The 26,031-nt window shown below is 44.3% G+C and overlaps 1 protein-coding gene across 1 annotated transcript in view; it reads right to left on the bottom strand.

Moving 5' to 3' along the window:
- Positions 1–20,125, bottom strand: part of LOC143118898 (exostosin-1a) — a 40,415-nt gene extending 20,290 nt beyond the window's left edge. The window contains exon 1 of the mRNA XM_076280034.1: positions 18,326–20,125. Coding sequence (XP_076136149.1) covers positions 18,326–19,278 — 953 coding nt within the window. The 5' untranslated portion in view covers positions 19,279–20,125. The remainder of the gene's footprint in view (positions 1–18,325) is intronic.
- Between the last annotated feature and the right edge of the window lie 5,906 nt (positions 20,126–26,031).

The raw sequence follows: 26,031 nt of genomic DNA on the forward strand, positions 1-26,031 counted from the left end.
AAAAAAAGACTAAAAAAAAAAAAAAACTGTTTGCTCTCCTGAGGTGAACGTGGCACGGCACAGCACAGCTTGCACTATGAGATGAAAAAGGCTGTTTTTAGTTTGCTTATCAGTCCAACCCTGCTATGTATTTTACTGTATCAATGTATATCAAATAAATTCTGGTCCTTTTGTGTGAAGCAATTAATTTCTTGATAAGAGGCAATTGTTTTATTTGCAGTTAACAGTATGAAAATATGAAAAGAATAAATATCATCATATGCAAAATAAGCAGAGAAAGTCAAATCTTCAACAACGACAACAAAAAAACGTCTTAAATCCACATCCACTGGACTGTGTGAATGTGCTACGCTGCTTCCTGAGAGGGATATGTTACACTGGACAGATAATTACACTGCTGGAATGCCTCAGTTCCCCAGCCAGAGGAGGTCAAGGAGTGCGAGCGCGAGCCAGAGAACAGTGGGAAGCCCTTGGAGAGATAGCAGCACCCAGAGCCCTTTCGGCCCCGAGACCCAGAGGCAAGCTCACTCGAGGGCCAAAAGAAATTGGCAGCGCTCTCACCATGCCATGCCGTTCGAGGGGCAACGTTATGGCAATGCTTGGCAAACTTAACTAAGGATTGTGGAGCCAATGTGCCAATGTTTGCCTTGAATTTTTTTTTTTTTTGTACATGCAAAAGTGTATTGGCCCTATGGAAACCCCAAGTAAAACCAACACCCTCGGGGCTTCTCAATTGCCCAAACAGTTCCAGTTGATGTGTGGGGTCAAGTGCGCACAGCAAAAGGAAAGGAAAGCCACAAGCTCGGTAAGTCTGATGAAACCACAAGGATAGAGTAGAAGGGCTGGCGTGGTTGAGAGATCATGAGGTAAACCTCTCCCTTTCCCTCTCTTTTTCTCCCTCCCTCGCTCTCTCCTCCTTTTAGTGTCCTCACCACAACCAGAGAGCCTGCCATTGACGGGCCCGAGCAACTCCTGTTATTTTAGTCGCTGAAAGCAGTACTCCCGCATGCATTATTCATCACAGGGGAAGCAACGAGGACAGAGAAGACAGGCGAACAAGGAGACAAGACACAGATCAAGAGCTGATCAATGCTCTTGTCATTTCAAATGCCTTGACAAGGCATGGCTGGCTAGCATCTCCCAGCTTGTGCATTCACTTTGCATATAATACTTGCAAGAACTACAAAAAGAAAATCACTGCAACGGAATAGAAGATGGGTTATTTTTAGGTGGCCCCGAGAAGTGCTAAAAGCCAGCAATTTTGCCAGTTCACCTAGGATGCTCACATTAAAGTTTATAAGGCCTTCAAAAATTCAAAGTGCAAGCCAGTAGCCTAAGAGAAAGACTACCTGAGACAACAACACTAGGTACAGTGTCTAGAGCTCTTGCGATCTAGCTGATGACAAATAGAGAGCGGGATATTTGAGACAACCCATCGGAAAAGGGCAAAAGGATTTCCAGGAATGCATTCACATGCAGTGTCCATAATCCCTGGGGTTGGGGGGTGGGGAGGGGTCCCTGGGAGGGCATCAGGGGGAAGTGAGGCACGATGAGGGAACAATGGGTTCCTGCCGAGTGAGACGCAATGATCCCTGAGAGACGTTCCCAACACGGCCGTGGACGAGGAAGAGCCTGGACTCGCACCCACGTGCCAAATCCTTAGGAGAGGGACTGTGTGGGAGAGGGAAGCGTCTAACTGCTGTTGCGCCTATGCGAATGCCTGTAGTATGCAAACAAGACACAAAAAAAAAGCCTTTAAAATTGACCAAGGGTGCGATTCGCAAAGAGTTACCAATGGCGATGGCTCAACGAGACCTCTATGAGCGCAGGCTGCGCAGCAGGTAGCGAATTCCATCTGCACTCTCCTTCTCCCCTGCTAGCTCGCGCTCGCTCGCTCGCATGCACACAGGCAAAAGAAAAAGAAGAAGCCCCAGGAGTCGATATTACCCAGCGCGTCACACCACATACGCCTGGTTAATGCCTGCCCACGCCAGCGCTGTGGGGGGGTAATTAGTTTAGCAGCGGGGCAGATGAAAGGCGCAGTGGGGGGGGGCTGCAGGTCGGCTCCGGCGGGTTACGGAGTAACGCGAGGAAGTCAAAAGTTTCACCCAGGTGGCAGGACTCGCCGCGGCGCTTTTATGAAGCCAGGGCCGAGCCAGGCTGGCCAGCGGGGGAGCCGGCGAGTCCTGCGGGGAGGGCCAGGTGTCGCAGACCCCGGCGCCAGCCAGCGGCCTCATTTCCAGCGCCGCACCGCCAGCCTTTGGGCCTTTGGGCCGGAGGGAAAAAGAAAGGGGGGAAAAAAAGAAAGCTAGCTTCATCTTTCATATTTATCTTTCCTCCTAAATGACAAAGTGGGACAGTCGTGCGAAGAAAAACAAGGCGGCGAAAAGGAAAGGGAGGCTGTTAGTGTCTGCCGAGTACAGAGTGTTCATTATGGTAGGCTGTTTTTGTGGAGAGAGTGCCGGCGTGGTTATCACAGTAATAATGCAATCCTCTGGGAAGCATGTGTATACAAAGGTACATCATCAGAGGTGCAAAACTGAACCATTGGAAAGAACAAATGACGATAAAAACACAAGGGGAAACTATGCTTAACAACCATTCATGCGCTCATGGTCACAAACAGTCACACACACATATAGAGAGAGGCTGAGAGATAGATTGAGGCATGTGAGAGAGAGACAGACAGAGAGACAGACAGACAGACTGACAGACAGAGAGACAGAGAGACAGCGAGACTGAGTCGAAAAGTCCAGACAGGTAAGGCAGGTAAGACATCAGTGCTCTCTGGGGAAATGCAACCCAATCTCCCACCATCTCCAGCATTCCCTGCGAGTGGACAGAGGCCAAAGCACAAGTCCACTCAAGCAGGAGCTCAGCACACAGCCCAAGCATGTGGCAGACAGGGAAGGCGACAGACGCCATTGAAACTATCTAAACTTAAAAACAAAAACAACCAGGAACCACTGAGGAAAGGGTGGGGAGGATATGGCGTTTGGAAGATTCAGGGGAGTTGCGTGCCATGCTGCAACAACATGGCAACATCCGAGGAAGCACAAATCATGACCTCATCCTCAAAACATTCGGAACGTATAACATATGCCACATCAGGGCATGCTTCGGGAGACACTTAACATGCAAATTGGATCTCCAAGAAACGAAAACAAAGCAAAACACAGAAAACACAATTCTGTGTGTGAAATGTTAAAAACAAATGCAAATAAAAAAAAACTGAAAAAGCAATACTATCAGATCTTCACATCAGACATTCTATAGGCCATTGACTTGAAAAGGACTTCCCAACGTTCTAAGGTAAAATAAATTAATGTAATTACTAATTACCGCTGAAACATATAATTACTGCTGTCAATGGCAACGGGTTTTGTGCTTCTGATTTACATCTTTCATATCATTCCGCAAGTAGTCCGGTCACTTCTTGCAATGGAACTTTCAAATGTGAAAGCAGACGGTTGATCAGCTGTGTTCTAAAGAATGTTTGATGTTCAGCGTGAGTTGCAAACTATTTCTTTCTCAGCAAAAGCCACGACGAAGCGGTTAAAAATAAATGTAAAGAGACATATCATGTGGAGTTTATTTTTTTGTTTTGGCAAGTAGCCGTATAATAAGCAGGATAATGTATGGAACGCCGATCATTATCGGTAAAATAAGTCCCTTCAGGGCGAAGCAAGACCGGTTCGCCCTGCCAGGACGTATTTTCCCGATAATGACCGGCGTTCCATATAGTATCCCTTACATACTTGCTTTGGAGGTCTACACTACATAATGCTACACGATAAACAAAAAGAGACAGAATGTGTGAGTGGGTAAGACTGGCACAGTGCTCTGGGAACTCAGGGAGGTGGGAGACTACACAGCCGTCTGTGTGGCAACAGTTTGCCCTGATAAAGTCATGCTGAGGCGGCCCTTATCTCCGCTGGTGGAGTGGACGTGATGAAATGCGGGGTGAGGTAAGAGATGGTGTCTAGGGTGTCGCTCTGCTGCAAGGGCCACCTATCTACCATCAGCTGGCTTGGGGTCAGAGATGGCGTCTAGCGTGCTGCCGTACAAGAACCCCCCCCCCCCCCCTCCTCCTCCCGTTCCACCACAGACACGTGTACAATGGCACTTGCAAGGGCACCAACTCTTGCCACCAACTCTTGCCTCTTGCCTCCAAATCTCACCTCACAGTGGCCAACAACAACAAGAAGCCACACACAAAGACTGTCATCAGCGAGAATCTGGAGAGTCAGACCTATTCCAATCTACAGAGGAGATCTGTATAGGTCAGTGGAAAGAAAAACACCACCTCAAGTGTTCTGGCACGATAAGCATGCCAAATATGTTGATTTTGCCATGATGGCAAACTTGTACATCACGATCGCAGGGAATTTCCCGGCTATCTGAAATCATGTGATGGTTCTGTGAGGGTTATTGACAGATAAAGAAGGCCTGGCCCAGACTAAAACAATCAGGGCCTAGGTGAACAGCAAAAACAAATGCCGCAGTTCTGGCTCACTTTAAAAATGCCTATGCTACTGATGTTAATTGCATTCATATAGCCTTTGGTAAAGACACTAAGCAGCGTCTATGTGAGCCTCTTTGACAGCAGCTAGTGCAGTGTGAATAGATTTCAAATGATAAGCTCATTCTCAACCACATAAGAGCCATCAGCTTGCTGACTAGCTGGTAAGAGCTAAGGTTCTCACGCCTGTGCTTACAGCACAAATGAAACTGGCGAGATTCAAGCAGTGGAAGGCTAGCAAGTGAGTCAGTGCAAGTGGTGGGAAACGCCATAAATTAAATTTTTTAGATTTTTGAGCTTCCTGGAAAATGGTCAGCTGAGCTTGGGTTTGTGCTTTGTTAAAAGCACTTGAAGCCTGGCTGCATACAAGCTCCATAATCCTAATGTCATTTGGCTCACCAAAGAAAAGCTAGAAAAAAAGCAAGAAAAGCTTTTTGTCACTGCCATTCCTACAGTGACAGAAACAGTTTCCAAAGTAGTAACACCAATATGTTAGAGTAATTAGCAACATTTAAACAAAAAGATAAAAGAAAAGGTCTCTAGTTACTAGGTAAAGTATGGTGTTGTTGAACTTGAAGGGTTTCATCATAGATGCGGTCAAGTCAAACAGTTTTCTTAAAAAAATTAAAAAATAAATAAAAATCACGCAATCAGGTATGGAAAAAAGTTTCTCATAATTAATAAATAATAATGCATTTTTTTTAAAACCTGGGGAGAGCTAAACCTAGCTAACAAATAAATAATTTAGGCAAAGTAAATAAATAAATAAATAAATAAATAAATAAATAAATAAATAAACAAACAAACAAACAAACAAACAAACAGATAAATAATAAGCATATGACTTCACGTCTAAGGATTAAACTCGACTGGGGAACAGGAGATGTGCTCGGAGAAGACGGATATCATTAACATCCCAGCATTCTTGGCGTGAGTCATGCTACAGCACTTCAGCACTCAGTGGTACTGTAGGTGGGCAGATGCAGCAGTTAGCCTTGAACACTTACGGGCAGAGTACTACCCCAGGGCCGATTAACATTGACCCATGTAATCCCTCTTGCCCAAGCCAGTCCAGAGGCAGTGAGAGGCAGGCAGAGTGCATGGGGCCACCGACGGATTATGAATGTACAAAATAGATACATAAACTCGGGATGTGCCTGTGGTCTTAGCTCTGCTTTAATTCTCCTTGTAGCGTTTGAAACATATTTCATTGTACACGAGGGATAATTCCAAAAAGCCTTGTCACAGCGAGGAAGCAAGATAGCAGAGCTTCACAGTTGAGTTTTAGCAGTGGTGGACAGGGTTGGGGGGTGGGGGGGATACCACATACTGGTCACGCACAGGCTCAGGCAGATGATTCGTGAGGCACGCCACGCCACAGGATCATCACGCCACTCTGTGCACACTTGGAAATATCACCTCCCAACTTCCCTGGGAGCGTGCCATCACCTGTGCGGACCTGCCAAGGACCACACATACATCATCCTGCCAGGCTGCGCTGGGGAGAGGCTCAGCAAAACAAAACGGGACAATGGCTGGTGTCCTCATCCTACGGTCGACTCTACAGCCGTTCGTTACCAATACTGCATGCGTTCCACCCAGAAAGAGGAGAACACACCGAGTCCAAAGCTACTTTATCAGCGGCCCCCAAAAACCACACAACACAAAACGCCTCAGTGCCCATCCAGCACTGAGGGTGAATAATTCAGCTGAACGCTGCAAAGTCGGGCGAAGGAGGACTGACAGGTCGCAGCGACCGCGAGCAACTGTTAAACCTTGAAGGATATCAAGAGTGAATAGATATGATTAGAGCGCTTCCCTATTTTGAATGAATGGATCTTTAGCGGGGAAGCCAGGAGAGCAAACGCTTACACATGGTTTGCCTAGTTGCATTATTTAAGATTGTTACCTTTAATTCACCTCAAAAATTATTTATTTTTTTTCCCTAGGACTGCATTAATGACAACAATGATGCATTTGAATGCACAGAAGTACTCAGATTACACCAGAATCCAACACAAACGGGTAATGAATGTTATATCCCTGGCGAACAGTCAATATAGACATTGGAAAAATAAGCCCCGAGTATCGTCGGGCAAATCTTGAGGCTTTACAAGAGGCTCAGTGCAGCTGTTTGTAATGAATTGAGGATCCACACATAAGAGGAATACCAAAACAAAACCAAAAGGCTTGTGGTGCCCTTTGAAACTCTTGATGTCTCGTTTTAGCCTTGTGCGTGTATCGGGTTTCTGGCCTCGAGATTTACTACTTCCACGACTGATGAATGACTGGCCCTTTGAACCCAGCTGTTAAGACCCCTTGCACTTCCTATATACCTCCAGCCACAACCCAAAACCCCCCCCCCGCCTCCCAATAAATCCCCACCATGAAAAATGAGAGAAAAATCAATGGGAGACGTGGGCACCAGGCCGCGGCAAGACTTCTGGGAAACGCAAGGAGCTGATGCGTTTCACATTCCACAGTCTCAGTGAGGACCTTGAGCTAGAGGGTGTCCAATTAGACAAAAGAAAACATAAATAGACGAGGCTCGATTCAGAGAAAAAAAGGGAATATTTGAGGAACTGAACCAAAACTGAGCCGATCTAAATGTTAAGGAGCTGCTATCCAATAAGAGACATGAGAGAGAGAGGTGCTGATAGGCTCTTTTCTCAGTCGCTCTGATGGATGAAGAGCATGCGCCCCATGCATTTCACAGCGATAGCGGATTTCAGACATGGGTGTAAGTCCGCTTGTTCTGCGGATATCAAGCGGTTGAGTCATATAACAACATAACCGGACATTTGGAACTCCGATCATAGCCGGCTGTTACACTACTCCCCTCTTAGTATTTCCGACGCACATTATGTAAATGAGCTCATGTCTGAACAAAGCGAAGAACATGCAGAAACTCTGTTCACGTGCGTGTTCAACAACATTCCACCTGTTCAACCACGTGGAAATTCTGTTCATGTGCGCCAGTGGCGTTCACACATATGACTGCATAATGTCCGCATGTAATCATCATATCTGAATCACCCGGAGGGTCGGACATCCCTTTGACAAAGATCCGCATGTAGCACGGAGGACATGTCTGAAAGCAGCTAATATCTCCAAACCAAAGCTCACTGAAATTAGAGTGGATGGGGTTTAAACCATTGGATGACCGGACATGGAATCCTGAGGCAGACAAAGGTATACTCAGCTTCTTAACAGTACACACTGATATGAATAAAGTTTTGGGACTCAAGATCATAAGTTCTTTTCATTAGAATTCTAAATTCTAAATCACAATTTGCCGTCTCTATGTTCCACCAAAGGCATCCATACAAATGAACAGAAATAGATGGCAGAATTGTGTACATATCAGATGTGCAATTCTTTATTCTCATTTTTAACTCATAAACTCATTATTCGTTATGCTTCAAAAGGTTAAACCAACAAAACCAGGCAATACATAGAGTAGAGAATGACCTCAGTTCAGCCAGAAAGAGAACAAAGTCACCAAACAGCTGAAACCCGGCTGGTAATGGCAAAGCATTACTGACAACTCTCCACTCAGCACTTAACTCAGTGGAGGCTTAATGCCTATTGTGAGGCCGAGCGTTTAGGTGACGCAAGAGGCACTGACCTTTTTGCTTTGCTTACCCAGGCCTCTTCAGAGCACCCATTCTTCATCAGGCATGTCCAGGCCTGGTTGGAGCCTCAGTCGATTCCCGATCCCGACACGTGTGTGGCGTGGGAGGACTGTGTAAACCACTCTTAGGCATCCTTCTTAGCATCCTGTTCTTGTTGCATCAGACCAAGATCATTCTGTGCTGTGAAGCGTGGCTCTAAGAGGCTTTGCCAACTTCCCCCATTCCCAAGGTGGCAGGAGAGGGGAAAAAAAGACATACCCACGCGGTACCTGCTGTGAACAGGTTCAGGAAGAAAAGTCCCTAGTGCTCCCTTTCCTTCAGCCATGTCTCGAGCAGAATTCCAGATAACAATTCCAAACCAGTGGCATTATTTCAACAATGAGAGCGCAGGGAGAACAGGTTGGGGATCCCATGGCACGCACGGCTGAGATGCAGCTTTCTGAATCATGAGTGTAAAGGATAGGACCCCATTATAAAGAAAGCCAAGGTCAAGGCATTGACAGATCATATTTTCTCAAGACATGCCAGACGTAATATCAGGCAGCTGAACAATTGATTCTGAGAAGCCTGTTTAATTCCCCATCCATAAACCTTCTTAAGCCATAGGATAAATTGTTCTAAAAGCTAACATGCCACAACAACATGCCTTTGCCGCTCTCCTTGCTTGACCTTTGAATCAATTACACTGATGGATATTCCAGGGCTGTGAAACGACTGAGATGTTCCAAACAGGATAAATCATTCCACAACTACAAATTAGTCCAGGCTTTTGCAGAGCATTCATGTTTTTGTTTGTTTTTTTGCTTAAATTCCTTATTAGCTGTTATATATATATAAGAAAAAGATGCCTAAAATGACAAAAAGGGAGGATATTTGCAAGGCAAGGATCATAACTAGTTCTAAAAATTCTATTATTAAAGGTCCAGTCAGGGATTTTTTAAAGCCCATTACATTTTTTGTCATATTCTGCAATCCTCTCCTCACTACTGCTACCTGGACATAAACAAAGTGGGGGCAGCCTGTCCCCCCAAACAAACCTGAGTGGACTATAGTGGGTAGGAGATTGAGATTCATCTGGCATGTTTAGTTTGGACCTTGGAGTTAAAATGTACAGTCAGTGCAAAGTGTTTGCATAAAATTTTTGCACAAAAGTGTCTGCTAATAAATTTAAATACAAACAAACACAACACAAACAAACATGACTTTATGCACAATCCCTGACTGTACCTTTAACTCCAGTCAACATAAACCATAACTCAATTCTACCACTATAGCCACTCAGGTCAGTACAATATCAAGCTGCATGTGTTTATGACCGTGTAGAATGTAGCAGAGAGATTATCAAAGCACTAACCAAGTCCATAAATAGATCTGAACTGGCATGATCTTGTGGAGAGAGGCTCATCTCGTCCAGCAATGCTTGGTAAACATCATCTTTGGCAAGAGGGATGCAGCGTGTGGGCACGTTGAAAGTGTTCGAAGGAAACAAATTTCCAGATTACTGCAGAAAATGCTGATCAAGCATCCATGTTTCGGGTTGGTAATTAAATTCTAGGCCAGCCTTCTTCAATATAAAACCTAGGATAGTTGACAATGTTTACATAACTTACCGTTATGCAACTAATTTGCAGTGGACCAGAAGACTTGACCCCATGACAAGGCAAGGCTAGGTTATTTCATTTAATTAAACCCTTATATCGACAGCCCGTTTGCTACCTAAACATTGTGGAAGTGAAGGGTTTCAGCACAGCAGCACAGAGCCATAGGCATAGGGGAAGTCCAAACGTTGTGAGAACAGGAGATGAATTTTTTTTTTTTTATTAGGAAACATCTGCTTGGCCTGTAATTTATCTAAATGTCGACTAGAGCCATTTCTGGAGAGAAAAACAAGGATGGCGCAGACATGTTGTCTGATGAGATCCATCCTGTGTTGGTCTGGGACTCCCACTGTTCCACCATCATCATGCCATGCCCTTGCATCGTAACATGTGGCTTAAGAACACCTTTATTAATCATCGTCAGGAATGTAATAACACCTATTGGCATTGGGTCTACTGTTTGCTGACTGTGGCCAGCTTGAGGGTGGAGTCGTGCGTCGTGAGACGTGTGTGTGTGTGTGTAGGTGTACACTACACACTTGTGTGTGGTGAACCTCCAACACGCCTTTGGCTGAGCAAATGCTCAGCGTCAACGCCTTCAGGTTCCACTTCCTGGGCCGTATCCGCGACAAGCCCCTGGTCTCCGCTTCTGCGCTCGCAGCCAAGAAGAAAAGGAGAGGCAATCGGTAGGAGCCAGCGGGGATCAAATGCCAGGCCCAAAACCGAGAGCGCACAGCGTGTTCCTAATTAAAGAGCCGCTGCCACTGAGGAGAGCTGAAGAGAGAAAGCAAGAGAAAAACAGAGATGGATGGAGAGAGAGAGAGAGAGAGAGAGAGAGAGAGAGAGAGAGAGAGAGAGAGAGAGAGACACAGACAGGAGCTGTACGGCGTGAAGGCAAGCTGACGTGAGCTCGCGAGATGTATTTATAGCGGTGGATTTAATCCCAGGCGCTGGCTAAGCTGTAGTGAGAGGAGAGCCAGGCCGTCACCAGCTCTCGTTCCACCCGCTGCTCACAGCTAGCGCTGGGTAATTGTGGGGAGCAGTGAAAGTAAGACAGTGGAGTAAAGGAAAGGCATGCCATAAGCTGAACATAAACACGCGCGCACACACAGACACACGCGCTCACACACACACCTCTTTGTATCAGTTGAAACAAACTGATAAGTAATATCTTGTCAGTCACTCCCAAAGTGAATATAGTTTTATTACATACGATATGTACAATCCTGAATACCCTATATTTATCCATATTAAAGACTTTGCTAACACAGTGTGACAGTCACAGGAGCTGACACATCCAAAGCAAAACAATAATGGCTCTCCCATCCTCTAGTCTAGAGGTTTAAACTCTACCGGACCCTGAGCAAACTCGTGACTGGAGCCGCCGTGGCTGTTTAACGTGCTGCTCCGACGTCGTGTCCCGCATGTTAACTGCCTGCTGTCCACCCGCTGCCTTCCCCATTGCCAGGGCGAACCTGCGCCGCCTGCCATGCTTGGTTACCTCCCGCTCCACTCAGTCAGAAACAGACGGCGAGAGAGTCTATATGGTTTAGGTTTTAATGAACAGTTCCAGTGAACTGTTCCAACAACATGCTGCTTCGGATGAAACGACAGACACTTTGGAATCCCCTCATCAGTTTTTAAACAGCTTTACTGCACACCAGTGCTCCCGCCGCACCCGACCGCGTCCAAACTCGTAAGACTGGATTGCAAATCGTCTGGCACCAACTGACCACAATGGCATCAGTAACAGGTAAACACCAGCTCTGTTTTGAGAGTAAATTCCACCCCCTCATGATCTGGCAACCTGCGAGTGGCTCAGTTGGCAGAACCTGGCGCCATGCACATCAAGGTCAAGGAATTCATTTCCAGTGGGCACATGTACAGTGAAAGGCTACACCCCACCCCGAGGCCTGTGCACCCCTCTCTCTGCAGAACCGCTAAATATAAACTCCGCCACATCACAAGACCACGAGATCACATCTTCCGGTGAACGCAGAGAGAACATAGGGACTGACGGATTTATTGGGAATTACGAAGTTGTTTATTGGGCAAACTCTTCCGACTTCCTCCTCACATCCCGCTGTCACTCGGAGGGGACGGCACGCCAAGGCTGGTGCTTTCCCACCCTTCCCACGGCTCCAGCCATCTGGTTTCCAGATTCACGGCTCTTGGGTCCCATTACTTCAATGGTAGAACTACACAAACACATAAGCCCCAAGATCCGCAAACTAAGGATCCGCTGCATTCACACCTTGACTAAAACAAATGTCAAGACGAGTTGAGTCTGATTAACAATCTTATGGATTCACTATCTTAGTTTGAATAGTGGGGCCTTTCAAGCTAATTCTTTACCATTGGCCATACAGTTGAAACGGTGGGCAGTTATGAAACACATAGCAACATCTGTTAACGCACACAACTAAATACACACACCAACGCAGTTCTTCCTCAAGGTGCAATCCAATCATGTGGAACCTGAGGTTATTTATACAACACAACACTTTAAAGTATGACAACAGTCCCTTTAACTCCAGTGCTAAAGTTAAACGGTGGGTAACTAATTTTATGTGCTTGAGTAATGCACCTAGCAACCAGTCACTGTTACATTTTTACAAGAATCCTTGTGAAACCGTTTCCCTGTATGTAACATACCTAATTAGCAACAGCATAATGATGATAAGAAAGCCCATTGCCAAACACCATGGGAAGTCGGGCAGTTTCCCTGTGGTTACCTCATTACTGAGAGAAGATGAACACAGAGCACAGAGATAACATCATCACAAATTCACTCAGCGAGCGCTGGGAAACCAGACTCATCTTTAGTAGTAGTGTTTTCATTAGCCTCCTCCGCATGCAGTGCAATTCATTGCTTGTGCATTCCAAACGAGAGGCCTTACTCAAATGATTTTCTTTCCCTCCACCCCTAAAGGTTTAGCTTTAGAAATACTGAATGAATGAGAGTTGCTCCACTGGTTTAAAACGTGTGATTGCAAAATGCCCCCGGCCATCGGGTCCAATGCAGACTAGTCCAGCTCAAGAGGCGCAGGAGTGTTCGGTTTTCCAGGGAGGGAGCGTGAATCTGCCGGAAGCTAAATGAGATGGAGCCCACTCTGAAGCTCGGAGCCGTCGAGGGGCCATGCGGGAATTTCCAAACGAGAATTCTCTGGCATGGGCTCAGGCTTGAAACAGAAATCCAAATCGACTTGTATCTGTGACTGAAGGCTGAAAACATAGCCTAGCATAGCAGAGGCGGGAGGTGGGTGTGTTTGTGTGTGTGTGTGTGTGTGGGGGGGGGGGGCTCTAACATGTTGAAACCAAGATAAACAAACACCTGCCTCTTTGAGTGTCCACAGCAGGATTTACGAATGCTGCATTCGTAAAGAGTGTTGTGCTTTCAAGCTTTCGCTAGGCCTATACCCAGGAGAGTACCTGAGTCAGCGTGGTATGGCTCTGATAATGAGGCAGTGAGGGATGGACAAATCCTCATTTTCTCAGGGTTCTCTGCACACAACTAAGACAACATACTGATCAGAGAGAGATCAGCTTGATGATGATCTCGATTCAGACTAAAGTGTGGAACACCCTGGCCAGACATATACGGATTTGGGTTTCTGGCCAAACACAAGTTAAAGTGATTTAAGGCTAGCGCATATGTGGTTATGTCCATGTTGCCAACATTACTGTTCTACTGGCAATTATTTTAGGTGATGTTTCGACTAATGGCCTCCTTACACCAAACAACTTTGACAAGATTTGGGAAAGATTCTTGAAAGATTGGAGTCTTTTGAGTAAAGCTTGAATGAGGGGCATTAGATAAAAGACTACAATCTTTCAAAACGCTTACCCAAATCTTGTCAAAGTTGTTTGGTGTAAGGTGGCCATAAGTAACTTGCAGACTAGCTCAGATCACCCATCCATGACACATTATAGCGTTGTAACTTGGGCTTTTAAAAATGAAGATAGATCTGGCCACTGATTGCCTTTCGATCTGTAATCTCACAATCCAATCACAGAACACCACCAGGTATGCAAGATGTTTTGCACTTGCGCTTTGGGAGGAGAGGCTGTTAGTTTTAGGGCGGCTGATGTTTTCAGAGCCTGAATGTGGACCATCACAACTTCCTTGTTGTTAGTGACAGAGCAAAGGGGGATTTCAACACACAATGGGTTGTGGAGAGGGGAAAAAAACAATTACTTCCACCTAGTTAAACCACAGACTGCACTGTCTAGCCCATGCCTCTACAGATTCAGCTTATCCAACTATTGTGGAGATCCACTACATTCTCCCTTTATAATATTTACATTTTGCCTTCTTCATCTAGTGTTTGTTATCCGATAGACAGCTAAAGCTTTGCAGCACTTAGTATTCTCATGGCCACAAAGTCAAAGCAAGGCCAGTTAACTCTGTGTGCTGGTTAGGAAACCTCATCGCAAAGGATTGGGGAGCAGTTAATGTGATTAGGCTCGTTAATAGGCCAAACTCAAGTGCAAATCCACCGTTACATAATGCAACAGGCAATGACTTACACGGTGACCGGCCGCACACCACTTGCAGCTCTTAACCAAGTGCTGCATGGGCTGTCTACTGAGAAAACAAATTAAGATAAAAAGTTTAGGCTGCAGCATAAGACACCAATGTCTTTGACCAGCATATTCAGGGTACAAATAATTGGCACACTTCAGCAACTGCACAAAAATTGAAATAGAATTACTAATGTATCTCAAGTTCATTTGAATTGGCTACATGACCCAGTTACAGTCTTTGTAGAAGCATGCCACCACCACTATAAAGTGCAGATCTGTGGAAAGACAGAAGGCTGGCCTATGCCAGCTAATAAGCCACTTGCTCTTCAGGGGCAATGTTTATGTTTTGATTCGACATTAAAGTGTGTAGCTTATCGTTATTAAATCAAGTCAATGCCATCAATTCATTCTGATGCAATTCTTCAGCGACATTTAGCCACAATATATATTTTGGCTGATCTTCAAGAGCCTATACAAATTTTTGTGTGACAAAAAATATAAGAGAGTGATAAATGAATCAAAGTAAAGCGGTCTTGGACAAATGGAAACTAGGTTAGAAAGGATCAAAAAACATTAAAGAGCAATTTTACTGCCTGCCACTCATCAGTTGTTCCTCCTTCCAAATAAATGCAGTCATCTCCTCCCTTCACTCCTCTATTTTACCGCTTACCGTACAAGGCAATGCTGCTGACCTGTTCAGCTGCTGTCTCGACAGTCAAAACAAGTCAAAAGCTAGCACATCAACGCTAACCAGGGGTGAAGCGCAGACTGAAAATGAAACGCATGCACAAAGCAGACACAACAGCACATCCTTGGATCAGACACAAAGCAGTGTGTGTGTGTGTGTGTGTGAGCTCTGCTTCACTCCATTGTCTCCCCGAGCCACTCGTTTGTAAGTTCGCCCATCACTGCCCCACACTGGCATTTTGCAGCTCCCATTGTGGTCAGTCGACAGAATCAACTCAAATCTGGGCTGCTTTTCAATGGTCAGCTGAGCTGCCTTAATTCTGATTGCACCAGTTAATGTCCTTTGGAAATTTCCCTTAATGAATATGCAGCATTGCAAACGCGGTCCAGGGACGTGGGTGAGGAGATAGCAGTGGTGGAAGCATAAATTAGGCACGAACAGAGTTTAAAATTCAGTGTGACATAAAGGAGAAGAAAACATGATTAAAATACTGCTGATAATTAATTCATTACTCTCAAAAGCCACAAGCATGTCATGTTTAACAACTTCCTGCAACCAATCAGGTGGAGAACGAGAGCAGAACTCTGGTCCCATAGCTTGTAAAGCCATGATGTGAGTGCATTTGGGCCGTGTTCCTCAACTGGCACACCTGCGTCATCTTTTGTCAATGTATTATTCTCCAGCACACCGAAACTATAAAGCAATGGGATATATTTTTCAGCTCTTGGTAGAAACATCCACTTACAAAAACAGCTATTGCTGCCTGTCTGCAGGAGCATAAACACAGAGTTGTCTGAAGATAAAAGTGGGAAGAAGCAAGAGTGCATATCTCCTGCACTTTAGAGGAATGGGGAGAGGAGGGAGGACGGGGCAGAAGAGCATTAGAAAAGAAAAGATTCTGCTGCATACTCAGACAGGATCATAAAATAGCCTCACCCACTCACCAACCCACACGCACACATCCCACACACGCACACATCCCACACACACACAGACCCCCACGCACACACTTCTACCCACCATACAGACAAACAGGGTCAGCATCCAAGAACAAACACTGGAATCTCTGCCTTTGAAGACACACTGCTGCTTCTGCAAAGCTCTGCAGCTCACACACAGCAAATTACAGCCTTTCCTTTTTCCTCTAAATTTCAGGTTGTCACTTGAGCACCTCTGTTCGGCACAAGCAAGGTGTAGGTCTACTGACGCCATTTTTACTTATTCTGAGCTGGCCTAAATGGACCCTCACTACTGTCCAGCAAATTCCAATCCAAAGTGCTGACTTCCTGCAACCAGTCATTTGATTCACAGTTCTAGCATGATACTTATGAAGTTTTTTGAGCCATGTTGCTGGGCAACCACCTGATCAGTCACATGTGTTCTGATTGGTTGATTATGATGATTTGCTTACGGATGATTACAGGGAAAAAAAAAGATGCCCAATTTCAATAGGAACGTACCCAAACAACAATACTCTGTAACACTACCCAGCAACATTGCTCAAGAAGTTGGCTTATGAATCATCAGCTTTCTAGTGAGCCCCATGGAAACCCTGGATTTCCAGAACAACCATGATGCCTTGTGGCAACTGGCTGGTCCCTCTGCACAGATCCGTCTTTGTACTGAAGGGGGAAAAAATTAATAACAAATCTGGTAACCCCAGGTCACACAGCACAGGAACCCTGCCAAACACCAAAACAGCCAAAAACACCAAACCGCATCACCATGACGATGGCACGCAATGTCTCCCATGACTCGCAGGCTTCTCTCTCGTCATGTGCAAAGGGCAGACGGAGAGGTCAAAAGGTCAAGCCAGCGCGCCGCAAAAGTTCACGCAGGACACCGGCGCAGCGAGGGGCACTGTGGCAGGGTCTGGGAAATGCCTGTGCAAACAGGGGGAAGGCCTCGTTAGGCCTCCTTTCCCCCCGCTGGCACCAGGACCTTTGTTCCGTCTAATCCCTCGCAGAGCTCCTGTGCAACACACACAGCGCCCCGCAGTCGCCAGTGACAACAGGCATGCGGCCCCCGGGCCACTGAACTCAGTCGGTGGAAACACGAGACGGCCGATGCATTTGGGGGGGGGGGGTGCCGGCCCTCTCTCACCCACCCTGGCCTGTCACTACGTCCGCTTCCAAAAAGGAGACGGATGAGGGGATTGGGGGGGTTCCCGCAGTGGAGGCATGTCCAGGTACCCCTGAACTAAATCAATGTGCACCATGGCCTTTGCTTTAATCCAATGTCATCACTCCCAACATGCACTTCAATGTCACTTTAGCCCATTTCCCTCAAATACGGAAAATATTTGACCCATGGCTTTAAACATGAGAGCTTAATTTCCCCCCTGAGGACTGAACAATTTTTTTTTTTAGATAGAACTCTCATGCCAACTGAGTGGGTCACAGCCTAACAACCGTACATCACCTGATGCCAGAAGGCAGAAAGTTACAGTTTGTGGACCACAGAAAGTTGTATGTGTGAGAGCAACAAATTACCCAGCGACCAACAGATTCCAAATCATGCAAAACATACACATGTCTTCTTCAGCACTGACGTCACAGCTACAAACAAGTTCATGGAGTTTCTATCACCGCTTTCCCCTGGCCCCCTAATCCCCCTAATAGCTATTCTTCTCAATCCTTTTATATCAAACCCCACAGCAAAGGCAATTCACCTCGTGAGCACGCAGGCAAGAACACAGAGGTCAGTGAGGTCATGATGATGACGATGATGATGACAATGATGATGAGGTAAACACCACCACAAATTTTGGATTAGACAACTGTAATCTGAGAGTATTGATGAAAGGGTCATGGTTTGTTGCCCCCAAAATTTAGACAAGAGTTCAGCTTTTTAAAAGCATGGATAACTGATGTTTACTGCAACAAGTTGGCCAGAACACCACAACCTTTAAAACACGGGACTTGAACTGTTTTCTCTAGAAAGGGCTTCCTGAAAGTGAATGAGTTTCATTCATTTGAGGTGGAATTACATGCCCCGACAGTGCCACTAGTTTCCATCTTCCAAATCACATTACAGTAAACTTCCCTTAGTGTCTTGTGTCTGCACTTGGCAGTTGGTCATATAGCGCTTGGAGACAAGGCCCTGGGTTACCCAGCCCTTTTTGACAGTGAAATGATCAGAGTAGAGGCTATGCAGAGACGCTAACATTAGACTGTCACACAAATACATACATACGTACACACCCACAAATAAACCATGAGTCACTTTACTGAGGCCAATCATGTGCTATGGGTGGCATCTGCTCCATTGGTAGTAAGACTGATATAGAGAAGAAATGGCCATAGCAACTTCACAGGTCACCAGTGGTGGTTGGTGTTACAAGACTTTCACTTACTTGTCATACTCTGCGTTGTCCTTGTCACAGCGTGCATCTTTGTGCTTCTGCCAGTCTTTGCCATGTTTGCATGTGGTGAGAAGCACCACATCCTCAGAGTTGTGGACATGATACAGGGCATTCCTGGTGTCCGAGCCTATGCCTGTGAGGTACCTTTTACCCTTAAACACCAGCACATATTTCCTCAAAGGAGGTATGTTATTGTACTTTAAATAGCCCCTATCCCCACCGGTCCTTGGGTGATCTTTAGAGAACAGAGGAATGGACACGTCGAAGTTGGGCCTGAAGTTCTCGGTGCTTATGCTTGCCTTGGCAAGCATGGCCTCACCAATATCGAAACCCAAATCCTCTGTGTAGTCCGGCCATGTCCCCGAGTACAAGTTAAATATAAGATGGTTCCGACCATTATTCCAAATATGCAAGTTTTGGATCTTTGATTTCAGGTTGTGCACATACTGAGGAGACAGCTGGTCCCTATCCAAGGTGTCCAAGTTCAAAACAAATAAGCAAGCTTGCCCAGGGTCCGATGTGTAGAACCGGGATCCTTCAATGGAAGAGAGAATGTTTTGGTAACTTTCTGAGATTTTCTCACCCTTTTGCTGCGGGTAAACGTAAACTTTAAAGCCATTCTTTTTACAAAGAGAAAAATCAAAGCAGGAGTCCATTCGACACCGTCTGCCCCTGTACACCCCGGAATTGGCATCTCTCTTCTGCCTTGGCGATATGTGAACGTTGTAGTCCTCGGTCTCCGACTGATCCCAAGGAATGAAAGGCTGCAGCGGGTCCGAAAAGTGAGGCCAGTGCGGACTCGCATGATATCCACTGCGGCTGCGATCATCACGCCGGTTCTGGTTTCTCCTGGAAGCCGGGAGCTGCACCACTCCAAAGTAAAACAGTAAAACGACACATGCGCAGGCAGAGAATAGAATTAAATACCGTTTTTTGGCTTGCATGGGTCCTTTGATCCGGGTCACGGTGTGCACTAATGAATCCAAAGCGCCCTGAAGTTTCTCTCTCACCACCTCCAACTACAGAGCTCCGCCATCTTCCACCAGGCTGCAAGGATTTTGATTTCACGTCTTCCACCTTCTTATTCCGTTCCAAAATCCAGCGCATGTGGGCGACTTCTGTGGATCATCTACACCTTCGCTCCTCGGTTTGTTCTTTGTTGTATCTAGCTGCGTGCAGTTAGACAATCTTCATAGGCTTGCAAGTCAAGGTAATCCTGACTGTCCCCCAAAATGTTTACAAGTAATACGTGTTGAGTACTGACGTTCCATTTCACTCACCTGGTGAGTTGCAATGGTAGCTAACGTTACACCAGTAGGCTACTCTCACTAGCTATCGTGAAGAGTTGCTGCCCAGTGGGCTACCACAGTAGCAGATTAAAGGAAACTTAAACAAATCAGTCAAGACTTCAACGCATTTCTAACTGCAATAGCTGTAGAGTTTACTATCCAGGTCATGTTCAGCCCAGTGCTCCAAGTTAGCTTTCGCAAAGGCGGCCAGGTTGGACTAACTACAATGATCTAGCCGGACAAATCCCTGCATTTCTAAACATCTTATCATATCCCCTTTATCTAGACAAACGCACCTTTAGTTCCATTCCTACTCCTCGCGTTAGGCTCTATGTCTGTTAAAAGTAAAGAATCTTACAGTCACATAAGACGTCAAAATCCGTTGTTTGACACGCAAATTATTAGGCAATGACAAGATATAGTATTTGACAGGGACAATCTCGACTCCAAAGACTAATTTGGAGAGTCTGTCTGCTTGCTCCGATTGTTTCACTCTGGCATTCCAATCCCCACACGACGGCTACTGAAATGACGTTCTTCCTTGGCGTATCAGGCTTTGCCATTGGTTTTCGTCATATCCGTAAAAGGCGGGGTTTCCGCTGCACCCATTCACAATCACCGCTGGTCACATGTGATTTAAAGCAACAATGCACCACGATTGAACACTGACTTCTATAATATATGAGCATGATTTTTTTCATAGGCTTAGGGCTAATTATTTTATCATTTACATTAAAGTTTAAAAAATATGACTGCATATGAACCTGCCTATGACCTGCCATGAACTGATTTGAAATAGTTTAACTGTCATCACATGTAGGCCAAACATTCACAATCCAATCTCCAAATGCCTTTGATGAAGCTGTCCAGACTGAATTTGAAAGGAATAGACCTACACATGATTGCAAATGAGAAATCTAGTGATGCCTGTTTACTCCGCATGTGAGTCCAAGTTAACTTTGATCTCTGATTAATCTATGAAAAAACTCACATAAGATGTGTGCTTTGCCAGGCTTAAGAATAAGGCTCATGTTATGAAGAAACTTGTTTTAAAATGCATTTTTCCCAATGAAATAGCACATGTTACATAACAATGCTTTGCCTTTTTTATATCGCAAATAGCATCTTATTATACTAATTAGACCTATATGTTTGTGTAAAAAGAAGCAAATCTTCCATTTTAACACTATAGTCATTCTTATATAGAATGCTAAATTTGAGTCTGGGAGACTTCTCATTACCAACAGATGAGTGCATCTCAGGTTTGCTTGGAACGCGCCACTTAGACAGTGCTTAAGATATTAGGACCCAGTAGGCCAGAGAGAAATGCTGCAGCCGTAGCTCCAAAGGCCCCGTCTTCAGAATTGTTTTCACAGCTGCCGGCATCTCAGTGACTAGAAGTGATTTTACAGGACAGGATTGGAGCGCAGGCAAGAAGGAATTTCAGGCGACGTTCCTCGGAAGCTGTTCAGCCATATCTCTACACAGCGGCCACTACGGGCCAGCGATCAAAGCCTGGGCCTCTCCTCCTCAACTTTCGGTCCAACATTCCTTATGTCCTCCCTCCCTCCCCTTATTCATCTCTCTCTCTCTCTCTCTCTCTCTCTCTCTCTCTCTCTCTCTCTATCTATCTCTTTCTTTCTTTCTTTCTCTTTCTTTCTTTCTTTCTTTCTGAATTTTAGAGGTAGTATTCAAATAAGCCTAAAATATTTACCATAAAAAGATTTGATGGATATACAGTCCGATAGTTAATTTATTTTAGTCAGCCAGTACAGTATATGTGCAAGTGCACATATACTATATGGGTCAGGGAGATGAAGGAAGACTGATCAAACTGATCAAATGCATGGGAGTTTAGTGGCAAACTGCTGTTATATTTTAGGATAAATAATATGAACACAACTATTGGAGACAATGAGATAATGGGCATTCCAGTATGACCCGTGTTTATAAACAAAAGGTTTAAAACAATATCAGTGATTGGTTGTGCTTGTCTGTCCACTTAGACACCATGCACACCATCAGCGTTTAAGTTTATACTCAAGACACTGGAAGGGATGAAAATAACTGAAAACATGCAGAAGCATCTCTGCAGTATTCAAACTTCATCGACAATTTGATCTCATAGTAATTGCAGTAATTGCTTTTCATCTCAGAATTAAGTCAATTAGATTTTGAAGGAGCAAACACGTCAATCACATTTTGTCAGAGCAAAACACTGATTCAGTAAGTAGCAATTATCATACATAATTAATGATGCTATTTGGGATCAATCAATTCAGGCCTACAGAACCTCACCAGGGTGGTGTTAGATGTGTGAAAAACATGTTTTTTTGTATTTGTAGCTTTTTTATTATCTAAGTCTGTGTTTTAGAGCTAATTTTAGAGCAATGGTGTCTTTGTCTCATTGTGTCTTGCACCAATAACATCAGTAAAATTAGATTCTAAGACAGGATAAAAAAAAGTGATGTTTTCTTATGTCACATTATTGGACTTTCTATGAGCTGATACTGTGCTATTCTAGGAATGTCTTCAATAGATGTTAACAGCAACCTGAGAAGCTCTGGCACAGGCACAATATCCTGAAAGCAGGCCGCATTCCAACTGCCATATCATCATTCTGACAGCGCACTATAGGCATAATTTGACATATGGCAAATGACTGAATATATTGCCTTGAGTTTGATGCTGCAACTGACAAATTAAAGGTGACTTCTTCCATTATTCTAGTCTGTCTTCAACTACATCTGACTTTTATGACCAAACGGATTGGCAAGCTCTGTATACCAGAGATGATGTTCACAAGAGGACAGTTGCTCTAGCTAATAGGGATATAACCACTGAAAATATGCTTTGAACATTTTTAATCATAAACCAAATTCGCCCTAATTACTTAGGAACACACAGGGAGGTTGGAAATAAGTAAAGCCATGACTACCAGTTGAGTCTTGCCTGACTTGCTTCTGTGGGTTTGGCAGTACACATTTGTTGATTTTCTATTCTCTTCCACAAACACTTGACGGTAACAAGGAGGGGAACTTTTGCTCTTCACTTACCGGACTCCTTTTCCATTTCCTCACCTAGTTGATTCTGATTTAGCATGACAAAGATAAAGCAATGGTGTAAAAGCACAGCAGTAGGTATACGCTCACACCAAATTGTTCAATTTAGAATTCAATGATATTCATAGCGGCCAAGGAAAAGATATTCAGCCGAGAAGCCGAAAGTGGCAGGATGCTGACGATGAAGCAAACTGCTTGTGATTTTTTCCCCTGGGCATTGTTTATTTAAATTTAGATTAATACTCTCTTTCTCAACCTGCTGTGTCGTCTGTCTCGTTTACTGCAGATCCAGGGCACGGAACAATTCTAGCACAGAAAAACAACGTCAGCCTTATTTTCTTTTGGCTTTCATAGTTCCATGCCTTAAGGAAAAATGTGTGTGAAATATAACTGAAAAAGAGAATTTAAGAGTTTAAGGGAGCACAGCTCTGCAGTGGTGATGCTTTCTCCACTGCTGCTTCAAAGATAAAAGACATTGCTGTGCAGAAATGTCAAAGGGCACTTATTATACCATGAAATTATTTTTGGTTCCAGGTAGTGAATTAATTACCTCGTCTGCTATACATGCTGGCATCGTAGGAAGGGGTCATATCAGAGAAATCGAAATTCCTGGCAACTGTGTCTCCTCAGCATTTGTAATCTGGTGTAGAGCGAGGTGGAGGGAGAACAGGCTTGTACTTGTAGCGAGTGCATTGACATGACTGATGGAGAAACAGATAGAGAGAAGAATCTGCTGCTGTCGGATCTGTCAGGCCCTCCAAACTCTTTGCCAAGCCAGGAAACCATCAAATCAAACAAGGGGGTGGTGATGTTGGAATTCAAGCATGTGAAAGAAAATGTTTTTGTTTTTTTTCCCCCTTGTGTATCCGAAACAGAGGTAAATCAATCATTTGAATGAATTCCGCCTGGCTAACGAATGACTCATGGAGGTCTCTTATCACCCGGGGATGCTGGAAAACACAGAGGGAAGCATTCCTTTCATGCCAGCCAGGTTCACCTTCATCAAGCATATTTATCTTGTGGCCTTTCCTTGCACTTTAAAACACAAGACTGCCCCCGTCACTGTCAGGATTTACCATTATCAAAATGACCTATGATGTCTGTGAAGACTTAGGGTCACCTCATGAATCTCGTTTAAATCTATCTGGTACAAAACCGGCCTTGACTGATACATCATCTCTAAAGATCTATATAAAAAGACTGATATCCATTGTATTTTCATGAGAAACGCATGTATAATTTCTCTCTTTTTTGTTTTAGAGGCATTTTATTTGATGATGCAGATCATATACATTTACAGTGTTCTGACTAACAAAATATTCCTTAAACCTTTAAGCACACTTTTGGATCAAAAAGTCCAAAATCATATGTGACACCATTTTCTGTCAGTCTTCTCAGGTGCATAAGGCGCACACCAATGCAGTTAAGCTACAGTAGTTGGCATAAGCTAACATGCAAAGCAAGGTACGTTTATTTATATAGTGCATTTAATACACAGGGGTATTTTAATGTGCTTTACATAAACAAAAGCAAAGAATAATTGTAAATAAAAGCACAAAAGGGCAATAGTTAAAAAAACAATAAAAAGCCAGATTTCATATAGCAATTTCCGATTACTGGAACAGAAAAAGCTCACATGACCATATGAGCACAAGAGAAATACAGGTGTGATGTAGTGTGCTATATGCAGGGTGAGGGAGAGGGAGATTATAGGGAGAGGGCTAGATAGGGGAGAGGGGAGGTAGAATTCAAACCCATATGATATCCGCACCCTCCCATCAATGTGACACATATCCACCAAACAAGCACGAATGCCAGCCGAGGTTTACCTCCCAATGGTTGACTCATTTCTTAATCTTTAGCTGCTGATTAAAAGAGCCAATAATCCGAGAGACTTTCCCTCTCTCACTAAGATGTCCTATTAATGAATGGATCATCTATTTTAGAGAATGTTTTAGTTGAGTCAAGTATTTGAGTCTCATTCAGACATTCAGTTTTATCATAAGCAAAGGCAACATTTGATACATTTCATATATTTTCTAATGACAGTTTTAATTGACACTCTAGAATAATTCAAATAATGCATAAAGCATGTTGCCAGGCTTTAATTAAACTTAATTTAAAAAGTGCAAGAGATTCTATTTGCAGTGTGGAGTTTTTTTTTGTTTTGTTTTGTTTTTTTAGAAACTTCGTGCTGAGATGGATGCTCCAGGTTGTTTGGCTTCATCCACAGTTATCAAGATCAGATAGCAGCCATGACTGTATGTCTCGCTTGCTATGGGTCCTTGCCTGCAAACACTTCTTTGTTTTTATCTCTGCCTGCACGGACAAAAAAAAGGGCTGTATGTTTGCTCTCTTCTGATTAAAATTACTAGATTTACAGGTGAGCTGACGTTGAGATTCTATGATAAAAGAAAGTCTCTGAGGTATCTGTCATGACTTTACTGCCAGGGGTAGACGATAGGGGGCTTGGTGGTTGAGTCTAGGTAGATAACCAAGACATGATGCTGCATTCTCAACTTGAGATACCCTGTGTGTGTGTGTGTGTGTGTGTGTGTGCATGTGTGTGTGCGTGCGTGCACTGGGCCCTCTCTCATTGCCTTTTTTTTGGTCCGCTTGGCACAATAGGTCAAAATTGCAGATGAACCCAGGCCTGATTGGAATAGCAATGTAACGATACCGAAGTCGCTGCAATTTGCACATTCAGATGAGTCCCATTACTCAGGTCCGTTCGTTCCTTGAAATTCAGTCCACGGTGGGAAGACAGCAGCTCCGTTACTATTCCCCTCACGCATCTCCCCAGCCCAGCGGTAGGTGGTTGTGCAACATGCAGGGGTGAAAGGATGCGTGCAAAGCCCGCACTACCATACAAACCCCCGACAGAGGTGCATGGCCCCTCTTCTGGTTCTCCATGTCTTGTTTTTAATAAGAACCTGGGACTCTTCCAGCTCACATAAAAACAAGCTGTGTACATGCACTCTTTAAACTAATGTGTTGTCCCTTTCTAGACACAGAGATGTGTTAAAAAACAACAACATTTGTGTTGTTTTCAACACAAGTTGTATTATTTTCAACACATATTGTGTAACAAATAAAAAAAAGGAAACATAAAAAAAGGAAACAACACAAACTGTGCTGTCCCTATCTGGACACAGAGACATGTTAAAAACAATGCAAGTTGTGTTGTTTTCAACACATTCGTTTTAAGAGTGCGCATATAATAAATCACAGAATATATGTTTCTCCTGCACAGTGATCAACATGTGGCATTGAAAAATATGAAACTGATTCCTTTTTATGGAATGGGGCGAATTTCAAAACTGTACACTGACAAGACACAAACAAG

The sequence above is a fragment of the Alosa pseudoharengus genome, unplaced genomic scaffold (genome assembly GCF_046254945.1).
Source record: "Alosa pseudoharengus isolate Yale_2024_CS ecotype anadromous, Long Island Sound unplaced genomic scaffold, YU_APseudo_1.1 YU_APseudo_1.1_scf_12, whole genome shotgun sequence".
In the NCBI taxonomy this organism is placed as follows: domain Eukaryota; kingdom Metazoa; phylum Chordata; class Actinopteri; order Clupeiformes; family Clupeidae; genus Alosa; species Alosa pseudoharengus.